Source organism: Orcinus orca, chromosome 1 (assembly GCF_937001465.1).
Source record: "Orcinus orca chromosome 1, mOrcOrc1.1, whole genome shotgun sequence".
Classification (NCBI taxonomy): Eukaryota; Metazoa; Chordata; class Mammalia; order Artiodactyla; family Delphinidae; genus Orcinus; species Orcinus orca.
Genome location: NC_064559.1, coordinates 141,798,108 through 141,822,630, shown reverse-complemented (window position 1 = coordinate 141,822,630; position 24,523 = coordinate 141,798,108). Strand labels below are relative to the sequence as shown.

General features: G+C 36.8%; 1 protein-coding gene across 1 annotated transcript; it reads right to left on the bottom strand.

The window, feature by feature from the left end:
- Positions 1-16,997: 16,997 nt before the first annotated feature.
- On the bottom strand, positions 16,998-17,997 carry LOC101274323 (acidic leucine-rich nuclear phosphoprotein 32 family member A). Its single transcript, XM_004285816.4, has one exon. The coding sequence runs from the start codon at positions 17,878-17,880 to the stop codon at positions 17,131-17,133; it is 750 nt and encodes a 249-aa protein (XP_004285864.1). The 5' UTR covers positions 17,881-17,997; the 3' UTR covers positions 16,998-17,130.
- Positions 17,998-24,523: the final 6,526 nt, after the last annotated feature.

The window sequence follows — 24,523 nt, the reverse complement described above, 5'->3', positions numbered from 1 at the left end:
AACAACCCTAATATTCAGCCTCTTTCCAGATTATACAGTCCATAATAGGATATCATCATAACTTCTTTCCAAAGTATAATATTCATCCAATTAACCTTGAATATTTTTTAAGAAAACTCACAATAGAAAAGATAATTGCATGGTTGTCAAAAATTATGACTAACCAGGTACAATAAAGCCCCGTAAAATAATTCCTATCAAAAGATTAACATTTACTGTGTTGCACTAATGAAACATACTGTAAGAGATTTAAAAATAAATAACTGGAAAAATAGTAAATAGTCATTGCATGAAAAATAAACAACCAAAATGAACTACAAAAGGGTAGAAAAATACATTAAACACAGTAAAGAAATACATTTTCTATATTTAACATAAGAATATGTCCCACCATATAGGAATTATTCTTCCCAAATACTTGTTAAAGGAAGAACAGATGAACTAAAATGCTTTTCTTGCCCTTTTGTGGTGTCATAAGGTTATTCTATGGACAAGTTTCTACTACATCCCCTTACTAAAAGTCAGAGACTTTAAGGTATAGTCCTTGGTAAGAAAGAGCAGGGAAAACCTTTCACACATATAGAAATGGAGAAAATTGCTAAAGAAAGGGGGAAAAAAGCCCCCTTGACAGATAAGCAATAGCTCTGCTTACACAGTAATTTATGGTAATATCAGAAAGCTTTTGAAAAAATTTCACACATACTGCAGGGTAGGACATTGGAGAAGATAAAACACTCAAAGAGATAGGGGGAAATTAAACCATTTATAAGGGGGGAAAGTATTTTGTTAAAAAAAATGTGGCAATTGGTTTTCATAGTCAGAACAATTTATGTAATTTCTGTGTGCATTAGGCACTTGCTGTCTGAAAAAGTGGCAGCCTAGCATTTCCTCCATTGCTACAAAAAGTCAATTTTGAGGACAAAAAATAGGGGAAGGTTTAAAATACATATATATACTAATCTATTGTAACACATTCAGTAGTGTTTGTGAGCTAAATTTCTACCATTTGACTAGTTTAGATGTTTTAAACTCTTATCTCTATTTTATTTGATAGCAAATCGATTTTCCAATAAACTAATTTGCCTTTGGGGTATTATAATGAAAAAGCAATTTAAAATATATTTCTATAAATACTGAAAAATATTTTCATACTAGATATGCAGTAAATAAATGAAGAAATATTCACATGAGTTGCTACTGCCTTTCTTGTTATCTGGAAAATAATGAGTCTTAATTTACATATTTCTTCATCAAACCCTGAAGCCTTTATTAAGGTCAAAGCTTGAATATAATATATCTGTTATTCTACAGAATTTTATATTTCAAATTGTGAAGTACTATTTGATGCTCTGATTTCACCTTCTGTATTAAAAAATATAAATGGCATTCATGAAGAGTTTTTAAATGAATTTTTTTTTAATATTCTTCAATGGCCATTTTTAATAAAGCGGCTCTGCTATCCTCTGAAATTCAATGGATATTTGGGCTATCATTGTCATTCTTATCACTGATTTTTCAACTCAGTTTCTGACCACGACCACTATGGAGATCTTCACTTGAGGAAACATAAAAAAATTCTGTCATTCAAAAAGAGCATATTATGAGAATTCTGTTACTTGTTTTTAAAGAATGCTAACAGGAAGATTTGGAAGAAGAAATGCCAGTCTGTCTTTCTTCTCCCTAACAAATTTCTCCTGAGGCGGAGCTTTAATGTGTAGTTCTGGGAACTTCTTAAACAATATGTGCCACTGACCAGGATGGCTGACCCTTTCAAGCTGGCTGATGCTATTCAGGAAAGATACTATCAGAATCTGAAGTAACTGGTTTGAGTTTCTAAAGTATTCTGAGGAAATATTTTGTGAGAGTGGGAAGCGTATTCTAATGCCATTCACATGTTTCCCAGAGAATGAAAGCTGATCTGCCGGGGCGTTGAAAGCATTACAGCCTAATTTCATTGCAATTTCAGGGGCTGGGAAGGAGGTTGAGAGAACCAGCAGTTGGGGTGGGAGGCAGTTCAAGAACCTTGAGGTGAACACTATTGACTCATTGGAAAATCACGAAGTGCTGGAACCCGCTCTAGTAGGCTCATGTTTTGAGACTTTACAGCAATTGTGCAGCTCTCTTGAAAGTTTACACTGTCTTTTTATTTATAGCAGATGTCTCTTAAAGCAAACATTTTTACTTTATACTATACAAATCTTACGGAAAATTGCAAACATAATGTGGAGTTTTGGTCATGCTGTAGAAATCTATAGTATGTTCTATAATGGATTATGAGCAAGGGGAAAAGACTGATACTGATCTAAGGCTGAAGGATAAAGGGTAATCAAAACAAGGCTTCTGCAGATGCTTTTATGAAACTTGTTTTAGAAGAAAAGGCAAAAGTTGAAACTGTGGATTAAACCAACTAAATTAAATCATCTTGTATTCAAAATATATTCTGAACGTCGGAATGAAATGACCAGTAGCCAGACTGAACCTTAAGCAAAGCACTCAGTTGCTGGGACAATTCTACTGTCTGGGCTATTAAAAAAAAAAAAAAAGTTTTAGTTGGATTTTCTTAAGTACAAATAGTATTTGTTTCTTATGTACATGCAGTGAAAAAGAAAATCTAAGAATGTACTTTATTTTTCTAGCTTGTTCTGAATTGCAGTTCTCTTATAATTCAATTTTGGTTATCGTGACTGAAATATATGTCTTGTGGCTGCTCAGCAATTGCTGAACTGCCTGATAGAAAAGTCGTAGCGTCTGAAATTCAGCTCTAAATTTAAAAATATAATGTTCAATTAAGGAGAAAGTAAATTCTGTCTGTAAAGTCAAACCAGGAAATATAAATAGGAAGGAAGCAAGAGATATTACAATTTTACAAAAGTGAATGGCAGCAGCTTTAATTTTCCAAGCAATCCATCCAGCTACAAATATTTACTTCTATATTTGTTTCCCTAATTATCAGAATTTAAAAACAGAGAATTACATAAATTTTGGAAATTGAAATCTAGAGAAGTAAAACCTATATTTCTGAGACAATACACATTTCAAAAAGGAAGTCATTAAAGTAATGTGGCTGTTATGTTTTCACAGGCTTTTGTGAGAATTTAACCAATACAACAGCATAATCTCTATGGACTTTAAAAACACAAATCCATGACAAGGACGTGAGATTGATGGAATTTGTAATCACGTATTTTTTACTTGTGTAATAAATGTATCATTTCAAGAACATTATTCAAAATGATCCCACTGTGTTACAGTGTGTGGATTCCTTTTTGCATTTATGTCTGCAGGAAATTTCTAGATTCTTAACAATCTGTCATTGGTGTTTCAGTGGGTTACTTACTATTATAATTCTGGTCACAGATGAGGGTTAAAATATCTCTAACCTTTACAAATGTATTATGTGGCACCACTGACATAGCTTTTATTGCAGATAAAATCTATGACAAATTTTCTGTATGACAGAAGAACATGATTTCATATTAAATTCTGATGATAGAGACATATTTCTCTGCTTGTACTTCTAAAATGTTTTGGATATAGTAACAATGGGCAATAGTTCCTCTTCAATTACAACAGTAAAATCTCAAAATCCACTTTATTTTTATGGGTCCAGAGCTTCAGTAAATATTTCTTAAGCAGAACTGAAAAACAGTGCAAAAAATGTTCAGAATTCAGCTCACTTCTAACCTTGCTGATCAAAACAGACAAAACGTTCAGCTGGTTAGACATAATGAGAAGCAGACAGAGGAAGCTGCAAAAGGGCCTAGAAATTGAATGTTGCCATGAAGGTATATAAGAGCTCCAGCAAAAGTTTCTCAAATATAAGTGTCAAGATAATGGTAGGTCCCTCTGACAGTCATTTAAAAGAAAGAATAAAGCCTATTATAGTAACTTTATGGAGTTATAAAAGCACTTGAGTTTTCAGGGAACCACAGACTTGTAAAATGTTTCTGACATTCCATCAAAAAATTGGTATTATGACACTGTCATAATACATAATCATATAGTCAGGGAATGATTGGAAGTAAATCCATAATAGCAGATTTTTTTTAACAAATTTCTTATTGCTTTCCCGACATTTTTATCTCCCTTCTTCCCTTACATTTGATGATGAAGAGAAAAAGTAGATAGAGAAGTATATTGTTTCTTCTGATCCGTTTCCAGACTGTCTCTTGGAAAAGATGAGAATTCTGGTTGGTTCATATTTTTTTCAGGTTTGGGGTTGTGAAGAACCTCAAGAAAGCCCATGTCTGATGATCTAAACTGTCTAATATTGTACTGAACACCTCTAAATTTACCTACTTAGGAGAAATCATCCCTTTAAATTGCCAGGATGCCTCACAGCTATGTCAAAGACTCTATGCATTGTGTTTAAGATTCTTGAGGAACTGCTGAACTTGAATATCCTTCCATTGCCTTCTCTGTATGTCACTACAGACTGCCCTAGACTATTTAGGGAATAGGCGTTTACTCATAAGATTACCTGAAGCCAGACCCAAGCTTAACATATGGAGTAGCCAACAGTCACATAAATATGGCTTCCCACCCCCCTCAAAATAGTAACATATGGTTTTAATTTTATTTAATTAATTTTTCTTTCCATTTATTTTAAAAAATCCTCGCCCATTGTGTAAGCCTTTGGGCACATGTACATAATAAAAAACATTGCTGAGCATAAATAATGTATATTAACAGTGTCTATTGGGATTCTCAGAAAAAAATCTATCAAAATGACTTATTTTATATTTCAAAGTCTCAATTCAAAATCTATTGGCAAAATAATTCTATTAAATTGTATGATATTTCTAATGTCAATTAATTACATTTATATCCAGCTCTATAGTGTAATGACTTTGTAATATTAATTTTGATGTTAATTTAGAAAGAGAACTTGTAAGTTTGCCCCAAGTTTTAGTGTTTAATGATTTTTCCATATTTAGACTGTGTTCACAGATTGAGATTTTTTTTCATTTTTCTAGTCAAACAATTGGTCATTTTAAACGTTATCTTTCATGATTTTTTTTTTCTGAGTTAACCAATTGAATTTGCTTTGGGGCAGTAAAGAAAATCAGTAAAAAGGACAATTAAACTAAAAGTTACTAAAAACTAATGTTTCATTTTGGCCATGTACTGTTCACATTTGGATAAGACCAGTAACTTATTTTTACAAACACTGAAATTGAAATTTCCTATGGTTGAAAATAGAGAAACCCAATAATCTGATTTTAAAATAGAATATGTCAGGGCTTTCCTGGTGACGCAGTGGTTGAGGGTCCGCCTGCCGATGCAGAGGACACAGGTTCGTGCCCCGGTCTGGGAAGATCCCACATGCCGCGGAGCGGCTGGGCCTGTGAGCCATGGCCGCTGAGCCTGCGCGTTCGGAGCCTGTGCTCCGCAACGGGAGAGGCCACGGCAGTGAGAGGCCCGCATACCGCAAAAAAAAAAAAAAAAAAAAAGAATATGTCATACCTGACACTAGTTAGCAAAACCAAGTAAGATGTCCATATGGCATCAGCACTAAGTGGATTCTTTCCCATAACCATCAAGTTTTACATCTGATCATTTCAACCAAGAAAGTAAACTGGCTCCAAGATTACTTGGGTCTGGATTTCAGCTCCTCCCTTGGCAAGTCACATACTTCTCTATGACTCTCATTTCTTCATTTATAAGAAAGATTGATGATGAATTGAGGTAGTAGATGTAAAGTGCTTAGAACAGAGTCTCACGCAAGTAATCAATAAATGTTTGCTACAGTTATTATTATTATCATAACCTAATATTGTTATTCAAGCTTTTCACTTTTCGTGTGTTATACCCCTTGCCCAAAATGATCTCCACTTTCTGTCTTATCTTTATAAATTTAATATTTTCTTCATGAGTCAGTTGAGCACCAGTCCAAGGTGATCTCTTTTATATCCACAAAACAAGAAAAGGACAAGTTGTTTTAAGGAGGCACTTCCTGTATTTCTTGTGCCTAGATTTAACAAGTAATATATGCTTTACAAACATCACAATTAATGCTGCACAGACTCCAAGGAGTTAAGTAGCCACTGTTTATGACATCCTTTATTTTTCCTGGTCAAGTCAGTGACCATGTTCTTTCAACAGGGAACTTGTTCATTTTTGTTTTCTTTTGTTTAAAACCAATAACTCATGTTTCTTTAACAGTGTCTCCGTATCTGCCTTTGCATTATAAAACACATTCTCGCACACTAAAATTCTTTGGATTGAGTGCAACTAGACCCAGGATTATATAGAGTTTCCCTCTATAATGCAGGTTATGAAATAGGCAATATTACTTGATGTTGCATTACAGAATATAAATATAAATTCTTGGATATGTCTGTCAGGCTCCTTTAAGTCCCTGAAGCTAAAACAAATATGTCCGCTATTAATGGCACAGTTAAGGGCTGCAACTATTGGGCATAGTATGTGTATACAGGCGATTCTCATTGTCAACAATGGGACTTTCAAGTATTTAAGATTCCTCTGTGAATTTCATTTGAGCCCATTAAGTAAGTGGCTTAGATGAAAGGAAGGTAGCCATCTGAATGCTTAAATGCCTAGAAGATAATTTTTTTAATTTTGTAATTGTCTTATAATAGTTTAAAAAGATCTGCTTACCTATTACAATGAAACCACCCAAAATCTGGTCATAAGACTTATTTTGTTTTGTTACTTTGCTAAAAAAATTGGTCTCACCTAGCTATCATTCTTTTCTTCTCATTATAAACCAGAGTTCTTTCATTCTTCCACTGTGTCATAAAAGATTCAATAAATTCTGATTTGCATTTCAAATTCCACTCTTTTTTTTTTTAGAAGGACATCAGATTAGATGACAATTACATCACTAATCTCTTTAGCAGTGACAGTGGGAAGCTAAGCTCAAACTCTTTCTGACTGAAGTCCTAAAGAAGGTCATGTAATATTCTTCTTTATCACTAATAGTGATTTTGTGTGTGTGTGTGTAAATTCTTCATTTCATTTTTATTAATTAATATGTGCTCATTTAAGCCATTTGCTTTGGTTAGATGTTTCAGACTACTTGTCTCCTTCTTCTTTCATTAAGAAATGTGTGTCTTCACTAACAAACTTAGTAAGGTAGATAGCTAGTGGGAAGCAGCCGCATGGCACAGGGATATTGGCTCGGTGCTTTGTGACAGCCTGGAGGGGTGGGATAGGGAGGGTGGGAGGGAGGGAGATGCAAGAGGGAAGACATATGGGAACATATGTTTATGTATGACTGATTCACTTTGTTATAAAGCAGAAACTAACACACCATTGTAAAGCAATTATACCCCAATAAAGATGTTAAAAAAAAAAAAAAAAGAAATGTGTGTCTTTATTTTTGTTACAAAAAGAGGAACATTTTCAGTGTTATTGGCCCCAGTAACTTTTTTTGTTAGTGATATTCTTCTAGAAATTTTGCATGAGAATAATTACCTCAGGTAAATATCCAACCATTTTGGAAAGATCTTTTTCCATTTTGTTTTTGTTGTTTTTTAAACAATTGAAATAACAAAAATCTTAAGTACTCATATGTGGCCGTATTTGTGTTTATACGTGTGTGTATAAATTTATAAACTTATAAATATTTATAAACATTTTGATGTCTAGTGCTAGGGAGAAAGAGATCTAGCACTTGAATAAATGTTTGGTGAATCAATCTTTACTATTCTAGATTCCATGTAATGTTTTCTTCTACTTTCAAAGACTTGTCATAGTTACATCTGATTACATTGCAGAAACTATACACAGTTACAAAAGTTCTATTTCTGATAATTAATAAATATTGTTTGACTCTTTAAAGAAATAAGCAATACAAATTCAGATAGAAGTCATTATAACAATTTAGTATAGATTTTAATAAAGTGACTATCAAATATTATGATATGCATATACAGGCAACGAATAGAAACTAAAGAGAAAAAAGTATGTAAAGGAAGTAATATAAATTTCTAAACTATTTAGTTATGTTATATGCAAGCAAAATAATTTTCTTTTATGTGAAGAGTGGAAATTTTATGTCTGAGGTTTTCTGAACTTTAGTTTATCAAATTATTTGAAATTCTAATTATTTTATTAAATCACAATTATAGTGTTTGAGTTATCCATACAAGAGCTATGAATCAATAATTATTTTTATATTACATTCAACAAATAAAAGTTTACCTTAGAAAACATAGGGATAATGTTGAGTGAAGAAGTACAACCACATCACAAAAACAAAAAGTATAAATGCCATTTCTGTATTTTTAAATCACTATCTGCTTTGACTGCACTGAACCTTGTAGTTAACCCAAACAGCTATTATGTACACATATTGTTTCAAGTACAAAATGGGTGCTTAATAAACACTTGCTAAAATAGATTAAGGGGGAAAAAAATCAATAAATTATTTAACTTATTGTGACCAAGAAATTCCGTTATTATAACAGATTAATCTGGTTAAAATACCCCAAAAATGTTGAGTTGGTCATGATTTAAATTCTGTGTAATTCTGTGTGTGTGTGTGTAGACACAAGTTTAGAAAATTTTTTGAACAGTATCAAAAAGAAATTCAAAAGAAAAATAACATTTACAATGCAACATGGAGATGTTTCCATGTAAATTTAGTACAAAATGCCTGTTCACATTAAGAACTGTGTAAATACTTAGGAAGTTAGGAAGGAAGAAATGAAATTTAAAAATTGATTAAACCAATAAATAAATATTCATTTGACAAAAATAGTTGATACTAATGATGAAATAAATAGTAACTTTTCTTGATAAAGAGTTCTTATATTCACACCAATATAATATTAGGTAAATATTTCTTTTATCCCTGCCCCTTCCTGTATAAATTCTTTATTTTGCACATCTTATGAGTATAAAAATAAATTTTCAGTTACTATTTTGATATATTACTGCATGATAAAATAAATTTCTGTTTTAGAACTGAATTCTATGAATTGTGTTAATTTATAATATATGTATACATAAAGACCTATTGATTATGTGACATATGTAATAAAGATGAACCTGTGTGATGAACTGAAACTAACATTTTTCTTAGAATAAGCCTTATTATAGAAAAAATATCAGCAGTGAGCTCACAGTACATAGATTACTCCCTAGGTGTTAAAAAAGCATCCACAAAGTTGTCTCTACTGAAACCAGAGTAGCTTAAAAAAAAATCTGTATCATTATTTAGTGATACCCATTCATACAGATATTAAGAAACAGTTCTTTGATATCTTCTAATTAAACAAATATCCAAATGTTTGGTGTCTTGTGGAAAAAAGAACTGAATGATTTGGCTGAATTTTCCAGGATGATGTTTGGGCATTATGTAGACACAATCAATGAATTACTGTACTCTTAAAAGACCTGGATAGGGCTTCCCTGGTGGTGCAGTGGTTGAAAGTCCGCCTGCCAATGCAGGGACACGGGTTCGTGCCCCAGTCCGGGAAGATTCCACATGCCGCGGAGCGGCTGGGCCCATGAGCCATGGCCACTGAGCCTGTGCTCCACAACTGGAGAGGCCACAACAGTGAGAGGCCTGCGTACCATAAAAAAAGAAAAAAAAAAAACACCTGGATAAGTTCTGGAAAATTATTTACATGCACAAAGATAATGAAGTTCTATATGACTTTGTTATACTATATGTGACATTATCTGAACAAATTTCAGTTGGGGGAGATTAAAATTTTTCTAATTTTCAGGAAAAAAAAGTATATAAATACATTTTTGTTCAAAATTGTCTCCTCTCCTTTAATGTAGCCACTAAAAGAGACCAGAAAATGTCTCCTAGTGGAAAAATAGACCAAAGGGAGGACATAGTTGGCAAGCAATAGAAGAGATGGTTGGCAGGGCATAAACAGAAAAAAATTCCAGAGACAAAAAGAGTGTGGGAACAGCTAGTCATGGATGAAGGAGTATGTGGTGATTATACAAACTTGGAGAAGACAGAACTGTACTGAAACCAGACCACGTCCAGCTCCCAGATCTAAAATCTACACGTTCACTTGTCCTGCTGTCCTGGAATTTCAGTATTCTAGACATAGCTGTTACCACGCTGCTTTGAAAAAAGTACAGAGAGGTAAAGCAGAGTATGAGTTTCATTCACTGAATTTATCAGAAAGCTTTTGCCTAAATAACAACCATTACAAATTTAAGAAAACATCATTTCAGATGCATATTCTTAGGTAGAGGCAAAAGTAAAAAAGTAAAGTTTTGCTTAAGATGCCACAAAGTTAAAAAACTATTTTAATGCAACTCCAGCTAGTCACTTTGTAATTTTTATGCACATGTAGATTTAGATAGAAAAATAAGCAACTAGAGAAAGAGAAGCCCATCCGTTGTGACTTTAAGAGAATTTAAGAAATTAGACTCAGAAATAGATTAGTATAAACAGACTATCTTGGTAATTTCTGTTTTCCCAAAGAAGAGTGTTAGATTTATATATGTACTATCCACATCCTTTTTCACTCTGTAGAAAAAGCTGAGCACTAACATTCATATTTTAAAAACCAGAGCTTCTGGTTTTAAAACTGCCACCATCAACTAACCACCAATCTTTCTTCCAAAAGTACTGCCATCGATTTGTACTTAACAAAGTCTATTATATCAATATATCCCAAAGGCAAGACCTTTATGCAAATAATAAAGAAATGCAGTGAAAATATGAAATGAAATACTATATGAAAAAGTTCTATTTGGTTACCCATAACCCTTAGCAACTTTATTTTTAAAAAATAAGCCTTGGTCTTCCCTGGTGGCGCAGTGGTTGAGAGTCCGCCTGCCGATGCAGGGGACACGGGCTCGCGCCCCGGTCTGGGAAGATCCCACACGCCGCGGAGCGGCTGGGCCCGTGAGCCATGGCCGCTGAGCCTGCGCGTCCGGAGCCTGTGCTCTCCAACGGGAGAGGCCACAACAGTGAGAGGCCTGCGTACCGAAAAAAAAAAAAAAAAAAAAGCCTTTTTCTTATTGTCTTAAATTTATATTTTTGTACTTAAGACACCTAGGGAAATTAGTAGACAACTGAATGCCTTAAACAACCCAGATAGCAGAAAATATGTAAGGCCCTATTCTAGAAAGTTGCCAGAAAAAGATTCTGAGAAGTTTAGTTTATTATAGTACTCAACAGTATAAAAAAAAATTAGTTATAAAAATAATAATAATGCTGAACATATTGAACAGATTTTAGTATAACAGTTTCAAATGTTTTCAGCCAGGAACTACTCTGACATTCACCTAAATTTCATAGACTTTAGTTTTTGTTTCATTTGCCTTTCATACCCAAAGGCCAGTGCTAAAATAACACCAGACTCAGGTTCTCTATATCATCTTCATCTGTGTTCTCTAAAACATTTGTTCTATCACCTATTCTACCTACATCCCTTATCCATCAAAAGAACTATCCATCTCATTCTCATTTGTACTACATTCTCACTATGTTATCCTTAAAATCCATTGTATGGAACATGTTCTATGTGAAAGTGTTATAATTAGATCCTTCTGGTTCATTTGGTAATAAACCCATCTGGATTTGATCCAACATGTACTAGTTTTATACCAAACCTGACCTATTATGGCTAGAATTACACTAAGGATCCTTTCCACATTCTTTCTTAGGATTTTAAGCAGTAAACTATGAAAACTAGTTTACATAAAGATAATTTAGTTAAACAACACATTTTTAGGTGTGACTTTCCTAGAGGAGAACCAGGAACAAAGACAAATAATCTGGTTTGGTTTCTCCTGCTAATTAGAATGGTAACTCTCAAACTATTTTGAGCAGTTCTCATTTCAACATGGCAAATGACCCTGAAACTCATTTACATTGCCTGTTCTTAATTCCCACTGGAAATATTACTCCATGATAGAAATGAAATGTCATTCACTGTACAATTAAATTTGGAAGAGGTTAGGGTTAGATGATTCATATATAATTCACAATACCTATCTTAGAGTCAAGTTATAAGATTAGAAGACAAAAGAATTAGTGATAAAATTGTGCCTTGCTACCCACTATAGAATTAAATAAGCAATACACAACAAAGTGGATAACGATGAAGTTAAACTAGAAGGAACTTATAATTAAAAGCTAAGAATAATAATTAAAAAGTCATCACCAACCCAAGACAGGCTTCACAACATTCATGCAAGCAACCTTCCTAAGGATGGTGAAAGTGCCACTTATCTCTGGAAGCTTCTGAGAATCATCAAGCACTGTGTGTCAGAGACTATTTAGTAAAGAAAGAAATCCAGCAAACCTAAGACTATACAAATTTTGGCTTATAAACACCAAATCATGGAACCTTGAATAAATTACATAGTATTTTGCCTATAACAGGGCTTTGTACATTGAGATGAAATTCTATAGAATTGCTTGTCACTGATCCAAAAGAACAAAGGAAGACCCTAACATCACTGCAGCAGTTTACAATCCATCAGTAGACCAAGGAACTTAATTTAAAAAAAAATCTGCTTGAGTCCTGAGCTCCTAAAAAAGTAGATGTACGTTTAGTTTGATAGTCTAAAATTTTGTCAGGAATCATACTGTAGATCATTGGATGACAACTCTTTAACCATGTACTATAACTCACTTTTGACTCCCAGATACACATTTGTGTTCAGGATATCACTGGATCAATCTGCACCCCTCTAATTGTCTAAGGCTAATGAGAAGTGTGCTTCATAGATAAATGAAGGGTACCTGCTCAATAAAGGCCAACTAATGTCATTTGAAATCCTGATAAAGATTTTTCTATAGTTTGATATAGAAACTGGTGAGAGAATTAAGTCATAATAAGTGACAAGATAGCACTGGCATTCCAAGCTCAAAGGAGCCTGATTGTCATTTAGGTTGTGAGCAGCAATTTAACTTCCACAAAGCCACTTCATCTGTCCATTAAATTAATGATCTTAATTTAAATTTTATGAGTTTTGTAGTTTTTATTGACTTCTACTTGTAAAATGCTTTTTCTTATACATGGTTTTATAAAGCTGATAAGCACACAGAGTTTATATGTATTTTTAGGTTTAAATGTGTTTAAGTAATACTATAATAAGAATAATTAAGTCCAAAAAAAATAAATAAAAATAAAATAAAAAAATATATAAATAAAAAAAGAGAAAAAAAAAACAAAAAAAAAAACAAAAAAATAAAAAATAAAAAAAAAAAAGAATAATTAAGTCAAAGCTTAGAGTCATTAAGAAACTTTGCTCTTAAAGGGGTCCTATACAATAGTGCCCTAGTTTGTGGTATAGAGAAGCAGCTATTTGGCCTGGTCACAGTTTGTCCCAGCTAATCCCCAAAAGAACAAAACCATAGGATGAATGGAGCAGGCTGAACCTAGGGAGAAAATGGGCACAGAGATTAGGAAACATTTCTGTAGTCAGCTGGGAGGATTATAGTAGGGAACTGCTGAACAAAAAGCTTCCACATGCCCTTTGAAGATTTTTAGAATATTATCTCCAGGGAAACACAGGCAACTGGCACTTCCTGGTTCTTCTAAAGAGTTCTATAAAGGCCTCAAAACGTTTTACTCAAACTTCCAGAAATATTGCATTTTGCCAATTCTCACTTGTCCTCACATCAAATCAAATACCAAGTCTGCTTACCTTCACACTCTCTTGCATCAGAGTTTTCCCCACTATTTCCATTGTCACTACCATTGCCAAAATAATGATTTCTCCCTTAGGACACTGAAGGTAATTCCTCAAATGGCTCTTCAGTGTGAACTCTCCCTCCATGTCAATGCCTTTTACACACTGTTCAATATTCCCACAGCAAATTCAGATCATTTTGGTTGCCTTCTCTAAAATCCATGAATATTCCACATTGTCCATTAAATTAGGCATTCAGGCAATCATCCTGACATTCAAAGTCTTTTATGATTTGGCTTTATCCCTCTTCCCATGTGTGTTCCCCAATACTTCTTAAACTTTAACAACAGTAAGTTAGTGCTCATACCTATCATTTTATCAACTCTGTGAATTTATACAAGCTGTTTCCTTAAAGGAAACATCCTCTCTTTATACTTTTTCTCCTGTCATAGGATGGGCTCCCTAAGAAACTGACTCTGGGACTGTGAAATGTATGCACAGGGGTTTCACTGGGGTGTGGTCTCTGGAATGATACCTGAAAACGAGCAAGGGAAACAGGCAGAGGTTAAAGTTGCACTTGGATCAGTGGACTCAACTGACCCTACTGAGAACTCAGAAACTGGGAAGGTCTTTTAGAGAGGTCCCCAGCCTAGGTAAAGCAGATAGGCCTTTGTATCTCTGTATATACCAGTCACTGGATGCAGGCTGCCCTGAAAATGGGACATAGCCTTTGGCAAGGAAGATTCCTTAAACTAGAAGTAAGAGAGAAGGATGTAACTAGCTGTAAATAGTCAGCCAAGACTCAAGCAGGTCCTAAAAGCAGACCAGTGCACCACAACACATCCACTTCAGCTGACCCCTTGTGCCACTCAGACCTACTTGCTTCATAGAGCAGGTTCACCCTATCCAGGAAAAACTCCAGAATTCTGGATGGGCTCTTTTACTGGGACAACTTACAAGAGGAAGGTTAGTGTGACAAAGTAGAGCTCATGGCTACATTTGATACTCATTTTCCTTCTTCCAAAATCTGCTGTAAATTATCCTCCCCCAGTCCAGTACTTCTGTTAGTTTAAGTAGGTCACCATGTAAGTGAACTAGATCCTAATATTTGAGGTGTCTGTTTCCCTGGTCACCACAAATTTATCAGACGATTGTTGCTCCCTTTTCCTTTTACCACCAAGTTGTATAGGAGAGTACTAAGAAATGCTTCAGTGGATCACCTGGGTGCCTAATCTATTCTTCTTTGCTCCCACTGTGTGACAGCAGCCCTACCTCCTCCTGATTATAAGAATGAGTTAACCTACAAAGGTCACTATTGTTCTCCTTGCCTGTTGGTCTCTTGGCAAAAATAATCAAATGTGACTGGGTGGGATCCATCACGTAAAGTTTAATGGAACTCATGATATATCCCCTGATCCCCCTGTAAGATTTAGTATTTCTAGGTGTATGGAGACTAGTTACAGATGTGGGAAGTACAAACTTCCCAAGTAGGTCACTGCAAAAAATATGAAGTGAGGCCACTTATATTTCTACACCCTGATTCCCAGACATGTATTTTGGGGACATAGCACCCTATAATGGTCATTTAGTTTATTGACTAGTGCATCCCATGGAATGATACTTATCAACACTGGGTATTATCAACAAATTACTACCTCAGTTGTACCTTCAAGAGACTATTCAACCAGCAACCACTGGATGGTACAGTATATGATAGGACAGGTGTACTGTATCCCATAACAATGTGCCCACTGTCACACCTCTATTGCTGTAAAGTAGGTTCATTGAGCCAAGAAAATGTTAAGCAGGATTCTATGTTGGTGGATCAAACACTCTCAGGTATTGGTGCTGGCTGAGGCTCAGATGCTGGAAGTGAAAACCCATACCAAGAGCCTATCATGATCTCAGACAATATCCATCACAGCCCCTTCCAGAGTAAAAAGAATTCTGTAAAATCAGCTTGCCATTAATTTGGTGGTTGATCCCCTCGAGGGCTGGTGCCATATCAATGGCTCATCATTGGTTTCTGTTGCCAACATACTGAACTCTAAGTAGCAAGAGTAGTTAGATTGGTCTTGGTAAGTAGGTGCACCTATTCTGGAGCTCCATCTTTTCTACCATGGCTACTCTGTTCATAAACCCATTTTGGCAGCACTTGGGTGGCTGTTAACAAAAGGCTGAGTGATGTCAACCAGCTGATTGATGCTGCCTACTTGGTTGATTAGTAACTTTTCCCATAGTGAATGCTCTCTGGTGGAAATTAACATGCATTTCAGAGAGCACCTCACTTTATGCCACTCACATAGGACTATTCATATTTCTCTTCTCTATTCTGAATACTCATTTCTCTTTTCAAGCCACCTAACCAATGAGCTGAGCCATTTGACACTGTCCACAAGCCCAAATATATATTCTTAGATGGGGTTCTTTCCACATGGAGTGCTTGACTAGGGACACTGGCCAAAGCTGTGCTAAACGAGAGAATTTCCCTTTAACACACTGTTGGGACCATCTCTGAGTGGAACTCTCCTTCATTTGTACCCTCATTCCAAGTCAACCCAGCTGTGAAACAGAATCAGCCATTTTTCTTTTCTATCACCTGGTCTAAAGGACACCCCCTCATGTGGTCATACGTGTAAGCCTAAGGAAAAGGTGACAGTGCAACTATGATAGATGACATGTGGTTCTGGGCAACCTGTTCAAGCCTGTTGTACCCCATGTCTCTATTCATACCCCATCCCAAATGAGTTATTTCCATCATATGGAGTATACCTGGGCCTGCCTGAACTTATAATTCAGTGAGTCTGCCAGCACCCAGCTCACAATGGGAATCTCTGGTCACATGAACATTTGATGTTTCATGGTCCCATTCTCCATGTCTGCCAGCAGTCAGTAGCACACAAGGAGTTGTTTATTTGAATAGTGTATAACTCTATGCTGCAGATGGCATGACTGACTCCAGATCGCTGCATGTCTATATTATGATTCTCTTTTGGAGTTTTACCCACCAAGATACCTAATACCAGAGGGAAGGCCAGATTGTATAGCCTAAGTGGCAAGACTGCTTGAAATGCAGCCTGGAACATATTCCTTGCCTGTGGCAGCTTTCCATGTAACTCAGTAAATGGATTGGAGCAATAATTCTAAACGTGGAATATGCTGCCTCCAGGACCTGAAGAAGCTTACCACATACCATATTTATTTCTTAGTGGTAGGAATATGAGATGCAACCATTTGTCTTTACTTTGGAAAAGATGTGCTGGCATGCACTGGACCCCTAAAATGTCACTAATGAGTCAGTTTCCTGAATCTTTGTAGGGTTCATTTCTTTTTTTTTTTTTTTTTTTGGCAGTAAAAATAGTATTTTATTCCACCCCCTCCCCCCTCCCTCCCCCCACAACCCCCAGTACACTTTTCCCCTCTCGTTCCCACAGCAACGTTACAATCAGAAAAAAATAAGTTTCGGGGAGCGGGATTTGGGGGGGTACGGGTAAAAACAGTCAAATCACAATAGGAATTTTTCAAAATAGGTTATTCCACTTAGTCATCGTCTTCTCCCTCATCTTCAGGTTCTCGTTTTCGCTTCTGACCCCTTTCTTCTTCACCAAGCTCCTCTTCATCTTCCTCATCGTCTACTTCCCCATCGTTATAACCTTCCTCATCCTCCTCTTCCTCTCCACTCACATCCTCCTCTTCACCTTCCTCCTCCTCCTCCTCGTCCTCCTCATCTTCCACTACCTGAGCATCTTCATCGTACTCTTCCTCATCCTCATCCTCCTCGTCATCCTCCAGGCCCTCCACGTAGCCCTCGGCGTCCGAGTCGGGGGCCTCCTTGTCGTCCCGATCGTAGCCATCGAGATACGTGAGCTGAGGAAGGAGCTTGAACACGTTTTCTCGGTAGTCGTTCAGGTTGGTCACCTCGCAATTGAAAAGGTCTAAGCTCTTGAGGTTTTCTAACTTTTTCAGTGGCTCTATTGTGCTGAGGTCTTTAATTTTGTTGCCACTTAAATTTAGATGCGTGAGGTTCGGACACTTTTCTGCCAATACTTCCAGGCCCCCTGAGATTCTGTTATCGCTTAGTTCAAGCTTCTTAAGTTTGTTTAACTTTGGTAAGTTTGCGACTGAGGTGAGGCCAACGTTGATTGTACTCAAGAACTCCCGTTCTTCAAATTCATCTGTGAGGCCTTCGATTTTGCCTTCATTTGACCGACAGTTGTCCAGGACAAGCTCTTTCACATCAGAGGGCGTCCTGTTCCGCAGCTCTAAATGAATCCGTTTGTCCATGTCCATCTCTCGCGCTCTCTCTCTGCAGAGGCTCCCGCGCCGGCGGAATTCAATCAATAAACCCCGAACCCACGGCCGCGCGTTTTAGGACTTTGAAGGCTCAACCAGCTCCGCTCGGTTCTCCTGTAGGGTTCATTTCTAATCCTTCAGAGTGCACATACTTACTAAGGCCCTCAATGTACTTGCCGCTTTTTGCTCACTTGCTCTGATGAACATGATGTCATCAGTGTAGTAGTCCAATGTGAAATTATTTGGCAGGTATAGGTGGTCTAGATCTCTTCTGATTATATTTTGATAGAGAGCACAAGATATGAAACAACATAGTAAATAAATACTTTTGTTCACCTTGTGAGAATTCAATTTGCTTCTGGTCCATCTTGTTGATGGAGGTGAAAAAGAGTACACGCTCCAATTCACTGGTAATATACCATGTGCCTGAGGCCATGTTGATCTTTCTAGCACAGACAGCACATTTGGCATAACAGCTTCAATCGGTGTTACTACTTGGTTGATTCTGTAGAAGTCTGTTGTCATCTTCTAGGCTTCGTCTGTGTTTCCATAGAAACTAGACTGGAGAATTAAATGGAGGATATTATGGGGACCACCATCCTTGCATCCTTGAAGTCTTTAATAGTCGCAGCAGTATCTGCCATTATTTCCAGATTGCAGTATTATTTTGATTAACTAATTTGGGTTAGGCCATTGAGGGAGAGGTTTCAGAGACTTCTGCTTGGCCTTTCCTGTGATGGCTCTTATTCCATAGAGTGAAGGAATCAGTGCAGTAGTTGGTTTTGCCAAATATCAAGTATGTGTCCTCTTGGGCCTCATATACTCCACTCTAACAGGTACCCTGGATAGCAAGATTAACTGAGACCCTTTATCCAACAGTCCTCAAAATGTCTGAGTAATCCTCTTTTACTAGTGTCCAAGGGCATTAGTTCTTTACTTAAAAAATTAATATGTTAGTTATTATATTTACTTGCTGTAGTATTATAGGGTCTTCCTGGGACCTTTTCTTCAGTCAGTGATGAGTCTAGACCTTAAAACAGGCTTAATTATAGAAACTGAGCAAGGGATATGATTTATTTATGGCAGTTTCCCTTGTCCTTCTAGTTATCAATTCTTCTTCTAAAAAAATGACATAGGGACTTCCCTGGTGGTGCAATGGTTAAGAATCCTCCTGCCAGTACAGGAGACACTGGTTAAATCCCTGGTCCAGGAAGATCCCACATGCCACGGAGCAACTAAGCCCGTGAGCCACAACTACTGAGCCTGCATGCCACAACTACGGAAGCCCACGTGCCTAGAGCCCATGCTCCACAACAAGAGAAGCCACCACAATGAGAAGCCCGTGCACCGCAATGAAGAGTAGCCCTCGCTTGCCACAACTAGAGAAAGCCGGCATGTAGCAACGAAGACCCAACGCAGCCAAAAATAAATCAATAAAAAATAAATAAATTTATAAAAAATTAAAATGGCATATGTAAACAATATCCTTGATATCTGCCCATTTACCTAGAGAAAAACATGTTCTATTAATCATCTCCATTGCTCTCAGCAAGTCAACATCTCCCCACATCCTAGTTACCACTCCAATCTTGCATCACAACTTCTCTTGCTTCTATTGTGCCTATTATTTTTGGGATCCTGCCATTCCCATTGTTATCAGGGTAATAGTTATTTTCCCAAATTAGCAGGCTCAGCATTTATCTGCTGGATTTATTATTGTGATTTGAACTTATTTATTGGTCTGGCACCAGGAGCTAAGGTAGGGTTAGATGTGGAGGTTATGTATACTGTCTTGCAAAGCAGAGAGCTCAGTATCAAGCAGTAGCCTTTAACTGGGAGCAGTGGCCCACTTCTGTAGTCCCAGACAATTCAGAGTGTCTAAATATTCAAGAATTTTAGAGCATAAAACCTTAACCCATTTTTCTCCTTGGCATAACAAGTTTGCTAACATGGAGAATTCAACTTCCTCTGGAGATTTGTTACTCTTATAACTAAGCCCTGGACTGAACTTCAGATTCTTCTGCCTTCAAACCACGGGAGATGAGAGTCTTTTTCACACTGTATGAGGAGGCCCCCTGGCTTTCACACTTAGCTTGTAATTCGTGATTACTCTCAGCCTTCCACTGGCTTTCTCCAATGTGTAGATTCCCTCAACACAGCCATCCAAGCCATGACACTTATAATTACAATTTCCCTCAAATCTCTCAAAACTTGAGATATTGCACCTATTAGTGCAGTCCCTTCCACCAATATCCTATACTACATCCAACTCACCACTGCTAAAAAAGGAAAGTTTTAACAATTGCTCTACTATAGCATGTCAAGAGCTATCCATGCTCCAGTCACCATCAGTGATGGAATCCTCATGGCCAGCTGGTCTGCCCAGCTCCAAAATTCCATTTTATGGTCTGCTTCCTAGCACCATTCTCAGTACCAACTGATGCAAATTAGATTCCCTGGAAACAGACGCTGAAAATCAGAGACTTGTGTGCAGAGGTTTATTGGGCAGTGCTATTGAGAACAATTGTGAAGGCAGAGAAAGGAAAGCTGCAGTGGGCAGAAGGGGGAAGTCGAAATGTGACATAATTGCAGGTGATGACCTGAAAGCTATGATACTGAGATGATCCTTCAGAGTTTAGCTCAATCAAGGCAATCAAGGCAAAGGAGCCAAATCTTTGTGATGCCACACTAACTAGTTCCTGGTTAAAGGCCTCCCCTGGAAGGAGGTGTAAGTTTGGGAGAGACATGTTCCTTTCAGTCAAAAACAATCAATGGAGAGGAACACAGTTCTTAGCTCTTAGTACCCAATATTCACAAGATCTTGGGGAATGAGTATCTTGATTATGAAGGAAGATTTGGGTGCTACAACACAGCATTCACTATACCATCTCTGAAAGCCCACATCAAATTCTATTCTTATTCCTCCAAACTAGGAATATTTTCATTTTTCCTCTGAACCATCACTGAACTTTGCTATATATTTCTTATGACACTTTCTATCTTCTACTATATTTATAGATTAATCTCAGTTTTATATTTGAAATTTCTTTGGTCTGATTTATCTTTAGTCTATTTCTCTACTTTCTCATTATGTAATCAATATTTGTTTTACCTTGCAAACTTCTATGTATCTTCAGATCTCAGTTTACAAATCGTTTTGTCAAGAAACCTCTCCTAACACCCCAGACTCAGAAAGGTTATTGGTATTAACATCTTGCCATCTTGCTTAACATTGCATTAATTACAATTATACTTAATTTGTCACAGAAGTAGTTGCTGGTAGAAAAAAAAAATCATGAATCCTAGATCTAGGTCTTCTTTTTCACTGTTTATCTACAAAAATTAGCACCATGCCTGGTACATAACTGGTTGATAAATAAATTATTGAGTGAATGAAAGGATGAATGAAGAGAAGAATCCCCTTCAGAATGAAAGTCATTTGGTAAAGAATGGAAATTAACAGTCATTCCTAGATTGGTCCATGAGCTTACTTTCTTCCTAAGACTTTACCAGGATCAGCAGCACCAAGGGGGATGAGAAATGATGAGGAAATAAAAGGATCAAACTATTTCAAGCATTCTGGTTACAGGGTAGAGCTGAGTGAAAGATTCATGAGATCAGTCATCTGGAAAAGAATCTGAGGACCTTGAGCCTCTGAGGTTAAAGATAAGATAAAGAGTTATGGGACTTCCCTGGTGGTGCAGTGGTTAAGAATCTGCCTGCCAATGCAGGGGACGTGGGTTCGAGCCCTGGTCTGGGAAGATCCCACATGCCACGGAGCAACTAAGCCCGTGTGCCACAACTACTGAGCCTGCGCTCTAGAGCCCGTGAGCCACAACTACTAAAGCCCACATGCCTAGAGCCCGTGCTCTGCAACAAGAGAAGCCACTGCATTGAGAAACCCACACACCGCAACGAAGAGTAGCCCCTGCTCGCCGCAACTAGAGAAAGCCTGCACATAGCAATGAAGACCCAATGCAGCCAAAAATCAATAAAGTAAAAATAAATTAAAAATCAAAGAACACTCAAAAAAAAAAAGATAAAGAGTCATGAATGAGGGATGTGGGGAGTAAAATAATACTGTCGAAGCCAAACTTTGTCTTGTTTGCTATTTCACCACATCCCTCCACCAATGAGGACTGCATTTGGGCCATCCCAGAACCCTTATACATAAGCCACCATGCTCTGATTTTAGAAAACAAAACCAATCGGAGTAATGTCCTTGTAGACATTTTTTTCTAAGTTCCTTGACCAGATATTATTGTAGGCAGTAGGTATCACAAGTACTCTCTTTTTTAACCCCAACATGATCAGGGTTGACTCACAATATGTGTGTGTGTTTATATATGCTTGTTTGTTGATAAATAAACATATATTCTATTTGCCAAGTGCCAATATATGTTATTTCATTTTAGTATTTTTTTTTATAGAGGATAAAATTTGGCATCAGAATATCTGGGTTCAAATCCTGTGTAAACCACTTGTAAAACAAGCTGTCCCAGTTTCCTCATCTCCACAACTAAAGGTAATAGGAAAAGCTGCCTCAGAGCTGTTGTAAGGAACAAATTAAGAAATCAATCCAAAAGCAATTTGTAGGTGTAGGTGATAACCAGCCCTATGATTAGCTGTGACAGGCCATGCTCAGTAAAGAACTTTGTCAAGGCATTTATTGATAAGGTTATGGGCTTCTACTTGTAAATAATTTATCTGAGGCAGGTAAAAAAAAAAAAAGCCATCATAATCTAAATAATTGATTTAAGTACTAAAAGTGCTTTAGAAGGAAGCACCTAGTATTAGAAGGGTACTAAGCACAGGCACTCACTCAATGACTGGTTGATGTTCATGGAGATTAGGCCAGAAATTTGGGGGACATTCTCAGTTGGTGTAAAGTCAGGTCATTACCAAATACACTTACAGTGTGTCCTTTTTACATTGTGTATTGAAATTTAGGAAAATAATTGGCTTACTTCTCCAGGTCAAACTGTATATTCAGACATAGTCTTAGTTTTCTCATAGCCAAATATAATCTTTATTTTCTATGTCACTTACTTATGAAGAAATTCTTAAGGTCCACAGGGTCCCAAGTAAGTTTCTGCTAAAGGAATCTTCTAAGTAAATTTGTGACTACAGGGAACACTTTACCTTCCTGACAGCATGGCTCTGAGTACAGAGCACAGGCCAAGCGTCAGCACTGCTCTTTTCTAGCTCAAGCTCTTCCAAGTGGCACCATGAGCTTGGGCATGCCACTTAACCAGTACCTGTGTCCTCATCTATAAAATTAGGAATCTATTTCAACTAGCGTTTATTGAGCACCCACTACAGTCAAGGAATTGTGCAAGGAACAGATGGTTGTTCCAGGATATCTTTGACAGTAGCACAGATCCTAAAACCAGTGTTGTGATTTTGGAATCTTGAAAATGATTCCTTCTACTCTCAACCCATTTTCTTCATGTTTCTTCTTCTTTCATTCAGTCCTTTGTTGAAGACAGGATATAATACACATATATGTACACAATCTACCAAGGCCCCACTTCAGGGTGTCTACAATGGCATTTCCTGTGTCTAGAAATTTCTTTCCATAGATAGTCCTGTCACTTGAACACTTAACACATTGCAATTTCAGTTCAACTGTCACTCCTCAAAAGATGACTTGCGGGCTTCCCTGGTGGTGCAGTGGTTGGGAGTCTGCCTGCTGATGCAGGGGACACGGGTTCGTGCCCTGGTCCGGGAGGATCCCACATGCCGCAGAGCGGCTGGGCCCGTGAACCATGGCCGCTGAGCCTGCGCGTCCGGAGCCTGTGCTCCGCAACGGGAGAGGCCACAACAGTGAGAGGTCCGCGTACCGCAAAAAAAGATGACTTGCCTGCCCATGCTATCTGAAATAATATCTCCCTTTATTCTTTAATCATTTATCTAGGATATTTCTCTTCATAATACTTCTCTATACCTAACATAAAGATAACTGTCAAAGTCATCAAAAATAAGGAATGTCTGAAAAAATGTCACAGCCAAGAGTTGCCTAAAGAGACATGTAATGTGGTATATTGGATGGGATCTTCTTGCGACATTAGGTAAAAACTAAGTAAATCTTAATAAACTATGAACTTGGTTAATAATTTTACATTAATGTAAGATATTAATAATAGAAAAACCTGGGTATGAGGAAGTTCTCTGAACTATCTTTATAATTTTTCTATAAATCTAAAACTAATCTAAAATAAAAAGTGTATTTTAAAAATATTTTTGTGTTTGTGTGTGTCTACTATTTGTTTATTTTCCATCTCCCTAGGAACTCTTGTTCACTGCTTTATTACCAGTCTTAGAACAATGCCTGGCACAAAATGGACATTTGATAAATATTTGTCTAATTAATCAATCAATTATTTGTGGTATTTATACCTCTCACGAACCCTATGATGAGCTCCAAGATCGTAAGTAACATTTGCTAGGTTATACAAAGAGCAAGAGTTAGAAGTAGGATTAAAACTCAGTTCAATCCAATTCCAGAATTTGTGTACTTAACCAGTATTTAGGACTGTAAAAGGAAATCATATTACTACATTTTTAATCAGTGTAGGTGCAGTAAGGAACCATGGAAGGTTCTGAGCAGAGATAATAGAAAAGTGGATCTTTAAAGTGA